The 5,241-nt window shown below is 38.8% G+C and overlaps 1 protein-coding gene across 1 annotated transcript; it reads right to left on the bottom strand.

Moving 5' to 3' along the window:
• Positions 1 to 1,459: 1,459 nt before the first annotated feature.
• Positions 1,460 to 4,273, bottom strand: LOC137192076 (sterile alpha motif domain-containing protein 9-like). The gene has a single exon (XM_067602608.1). The coding sequence runs from the start codon at positions 4,170 to 4,172 to the stop codon at positions 1,575 to 1,577; it is 2,598 nt and encodes an 865-aa protein (XP_067458709.1). The 5' UTR covers positions 4,173 to 4,273; the 3' UTR covers positions 1,460 to 1,574.
• Between the last annotated feature and the right edge of the window lie 968 nt (positions 4,274 to 5,241).

Below are 5,241 nucleotides of genomic sequence, written 5' to 3'. Positions count from 1 at the left end.
GACGTGAACCACGTGGGGTTCATCCTTTGCATGTCATATGAGGCCCGACAATTGGAAGGCTCTTAAGACGACATACACTGGCCTGCTAAACCATACAATGTCATGTTTCATCAACTACAAATACCACCAAACCACCAATGTCTCCACTGAGACTCCAAGCTTGCAAAGGGATTACAGTAAATAACCAAAGGCTGTACAAATAGTGACTGTGCGCCATAAAAACTACAGCTAACAAGCACAAATACGCATTCAAGAAACTGTCACCCAAACTAAAGCACCTTCAGTGCAATATACCCCTTTAAGTACCAAACAATGTTCTGACTGCAAAAGCAGAGCAATGCAATAAACAAAACTCACACAAGCATAAATGAGCACAATCTACAATGGCATCTAAATTACTAGCCTCACACAAAGTTACATGGGTTAAAAAAGTGAAACAGCTTTACTTTGAATGCTCAACATTAAACCACAAATATCTTAACTACAGCTCATTCACACACAAAGCAAGCCACACAAGTCATCATAGGCAACCACATGCTACTCTTAAGACAGGATTTTGACATGTTTAACATCCTATTCTGGAACTAACCCAGTTCCCTAGCTACCTGCAGGATAACTACCTTACTCTACCTATTTATCTTCAGTGATGCACCCGGGCACGCCATGGGCCACCCCAGGGCTATCACACAAAAATAAGAAAGTGGTGCTGGTCTCTCCAGCACCCGCCGGCTTACTCAACTGGGCAAGTTCAACAAACTACCTCATGTGGCTACATATAGATGACCTCATTAACTAACCAGTAACTAAAGGACTATGTTTATATACCAAACATGCCCCCATTATTACGTTATGGCTGGTTCGAACATAATAATAACAACAAAAATAAATAAATAAGTAAATAAATTTAATAATAATAATAATAATAATAATAATAATATAATTAATCATTCTTGTTGTGTTGACAAATTTGACCATTTTGACAAAAACTAAACCTAAAGGCATTTTCTTTATCTTTTATTTTAGTTAGTTTTGTAAGTACACTATCATTTTAGTTACTTTTTTTCTGAAGTTATTTTTTTTTATCTCTATTTCAACTAAAATGTTTTTACACACCTAGCTTTAGTTTTGAGATTAGCTGTAGTGGTAAAAACCTTTGTATTAACGAATCTTCTGTTTTCTGTTCCCTAGCTTCGGCCTGTTTGAAATCCTTTAGCTGATAGTATGTAGATCGTAATTGGGCAATGCTGTAATTATCCTCAAATCTTTTTAATGCATTCAATAGCACCTCCTCTGCCAACTCTGGAGTATCCCTTTGAATATGTTGAATTACTAGAGAACACTTATCTTTTTTTTCCACATTAGCCTGTTGTTCCAATGGTAGGACAGACTTCAGTCTCTTGAGAAAAGAAAAACAATAACGCAATATTGAGTATGGATGGATGGAAGAATGGAACTGAGATCGATCCACCACTGAATGTCTCTCCACCAAAATGTTAAGAACATCTTGCATGAGTCTGTCTTTGCCTTCTGTGTTCTCATAAAACTCATCTGTTGTCAAGAGTAGCCTCACTATGTCAACTATTGTCATCCTGTGAGTTGATGTAATTTCCTGCAAACAGTACTGCGCAAAACTTGGATCGATAATTTCCACAACCTTGTATACTACCCTTACCCTTAACTTCTCTGCTGGCAATTAAAGTGGAAAATTTCCCAAATCTTTCTTCAACTCTGTCAGTTCCACAAACTGGTGTAGGTTGTAGACCAAGAAATTTGTGACAAATGGAGCTGGAGAGAGAGGCACCATTGCCATATACATTCAATAAAGTTAAAACAGCCAGGAGTTGTGCATGTTTCTCGTTCTTGTTAAAGTTCTTAAGGGTGTTCTGGACCACACCCTGAATATACTCCGGATTTAAGTTAACCTTATTGAACATGAAACCATAAAACGTTTCAGCATTCAAAAAGTGTTTCTGCTCCACTTCAGACAGCTTATTTCCAATGAACACAGTGTTTACAGTTGATTCAGTCAGTTCAGAGGACTCTGACCTCATGCAGTTGAGGAGAATTACCTGTGCAGACTTAAACTGAATGTCTTTCTTCACACATTCTTTTTCAATGAGTTTCTGCAAGTGATTCACTTTTTTCATATCATCAAAGTCATCTATCATCAGTAAAACAGGAGCCCTTGGTAATTGCTCCTCACGGTGATACATTGAAAGTTTTACCACTTGCTTGGCTACTTCAGCAAAGTCTGCGTTGCTGTCTCTAAGGACCGCACAACGGTATCTGGACCGGAGAGCCCATAACATATGCATGGCCAAAGTTGTCCCACCACATCCAGGTACATGTATGAGGTTGAACAACACACAGGCTTTTCTCAGGGAGCACAAATCTGGTATCACTGCATTCATTATGAAATCAAACTTGTCCCGTTTAATGAACGGTGTGGATCCAGGCTGCTCTGAGAAATAGAAATTCCACAAGGACACTTTTCCTCCTTCATAGAAATTCTCAATAGCAATTTTGTCCTCATTTCCTCCTTCACATTGGTTCATGCAAAGGATCTCTAAGGTACTCAGGCTACGCTCCACTTTCTTCTCCAGAAGCACTTGGCTTCCCCCACCACAGGGTAGGAATCGGCTGGATCTACGATTTTTTGACAAAAGACTAAGGATAGTGCCATTGACTTCAGCAAAGTTGAGGTCATATATGCATTTATCAGAGATGTCAATTCCACAGCGAGCCTTAATTAGGTCCTTCCAGGACGTAAATGCTTTTTCATTGTCACAGATACAAAGGATTTGCTCTGTGCCTCTGAGCTCCTGCGAGAATGTACTGAAAGTCTCAACAAGAGGGTCCATCTGCTCACTAACTGTTGACAAAAGTAAGAAAATAACAAGGAATCTCTTGTTTGGAAGCACATCTTTCCGGCACAAGAATGAAATCACATCTCGAATGGGGGTTCCCTTGTCCATCAACCACTCATCTATAGTTGAAGGTGACTCATCCTTGATACCGCCATTGCAGAATACCCAGCTGGTGTTTCGAGTCAATTTCAACTTGTTTGCAATGTCCTCAACACCCTCTGTGATTTTATACTGTGCTGGTAAATGGACACTTACTGTACTCTGCTGTTCAAAGTGCCTCTGCAATCCACATTCAGCTGATTCTGGATCAAAGTCCAAAACCACTGTTGGGTTGAGTTCTACAAGAAATCCCAGTGATTCCAACTGGATTGAATGTGACTTGTTAGTTACTATTACATAACACTCAAAGTGTGACTTGTCTAAAGAGAGGGATCCACCAGTTATCATCTGACTTAATCTATTGCCTTGATTACTGCTTTTTATCACACTGAGGTGCTTCTCTTCGGCTTGTTTTCGGAGTTGTGATCGTTGTGCCACACTGCCAACAAACTGGTTGTACTCTTCCATGGGTTTGGCAGATGTGGTTGTTGTGAGGAGATTCCTGCTGCTACCGCCATCTCGGACAAAGAATTGTTCTGAGGGTGTTGTTTCTGTTTTGTCTGCTTCTCTACCTCTTGCTTTTTTCTTGGCTTTTTTTGTGTCCATGTTGAAGGTGTGATAGGTGTTTCTTTCACAGATCACAGACTCAGGAACTACGTCTACTTCTATCACATATTTTTCAGATGATGTCATATTCTTATTGAGAACACCAACAAATCGAGGAGGTCTGATGCACATTTGAGCAGCCTGTTTGTCTTCATACTCAAAACAGCCATCAATGGCATATTTTAGTTTATTTAGATAAGCCTCTTTGTCCTCAACAGCCACCCCCAACACTTGACCATGGGTGAACTCTGGCTTGTCCCCTATACCAAAATGTATGGTGCCATTGGTGCGGCTATTCATGCAGGCAGCTGCGAAGCGAATAACCTCATCAGTGAACTTGCTCATTTTAGTTTCATCTGTTGTATTGGTGAAACCTTTATACTCATGGCAGGGTTCCACGAAGTCTAAAGAACCTGATTCTGGAATATCAAGAATGCTGCTCTCCATGTATCTATACGTATCATGGTACCTACAAAATGGATAGGGCTTGCAGGGTCCTCCAGGTTGGTTTCTAAAACTTTTTGGTTCCTCTTTCTTTAACTTCACTAACTCATCTCTGGTATGAATGATAAGTTTTGCAGGTCCAAATTTCACACCCATTGCATGTAAATCTTTTGTTTCTAAAATCAAAAGACTAGGCCCATTAATGTGCTGCAGAAACAGTATTTCTGCAACTCCTTCATCCACACCATTCAACTTCAGAGTCCATTCTCTCACTTGATGTTTACTCCAATCCTTGATGTCCTGTGGCCGGTCCTCCTCCTGACTCTAAAATAGAAAGTCTTATTAAGTTATTTTTCCTCATGTTTAACTCAAATTACTGTGTACTTAATTATTTCTTGATCATATATAATGTTGAAGTATTAGGTATAGTAATGCGCAACTACTTGAAATGTTTTAGTACGTAAGAAGTAAACCACTTTTACAAAGTTATGCTAGTTTGATAACTAATGTGTTTTGATTTAATGTAAAAAACTGTTTGATTGTAGCTTCCAATTTAATGGATTGCAGAATATATAGAAACAGCTTCTCTTAAAATGCAGATTATTTTAACTGTTATTTACCTTCCTTTCCGCTTGATCTGCCATACCAGCGTTGGTTCCTTCTTCACAACCGTAGATCACTAATGATACAAACATAAGATAAGAGCAATTTGTCACCAGTCATTGTATTCTGAGTCTTTGCATTTTCTGAATTTTTAGTGATTAAAAGTTCTGCACACGTTTCAAAGTGCTTTGTGGAAATCCTAAAGGTCAAATTGAGTTTTTTTTTTCTTTTTTCAGATTTTTATTTCCACACATAAAAAATAAAAAAACAAAGAAATGCATGAAAGAGAAAAAAATATACATCAAGCGAAATTTTATTTTAAAATTTCAATGATAGCGAGCTCTTGATAAATTGCACTTTCCATATCTGTACACCGCTATATGTGACGGAATACCAGCCATGTTTAATTTTGTAAAAAGGAAGGTGAAGATGATCAACCTGTCTGGCATCATAAGAATGAACTACTTCATACGCCATAGACCATTGCTGTGGCAAACATTATGACATGTGAGTCCCAAATAATACTAATAATGGCTCAATTCGTTTGACTAGGTGTGTTAGTCCCTGAGCCTCGGTGGCATGCTGGTTTACTGGTTGGTGGGGCTGTTAGTGCTGTTTTTGT

This window comes from Thunnus thynnus, chromosome 11 (assembly GCF_963924715.1).
Source record: "Thunnus thynnus chromosome 11, fThuThy2.1, whole genome shotgun sequence".
NCBI lineage: Eukaryota > Metazoa > Chordata > Actinopteri > Scombriformes > Scombridae > Thunnus > Thunnus thynnus.
This window is presented reverse-complemented; position numbering and strand designations above follow the sequence as displayed.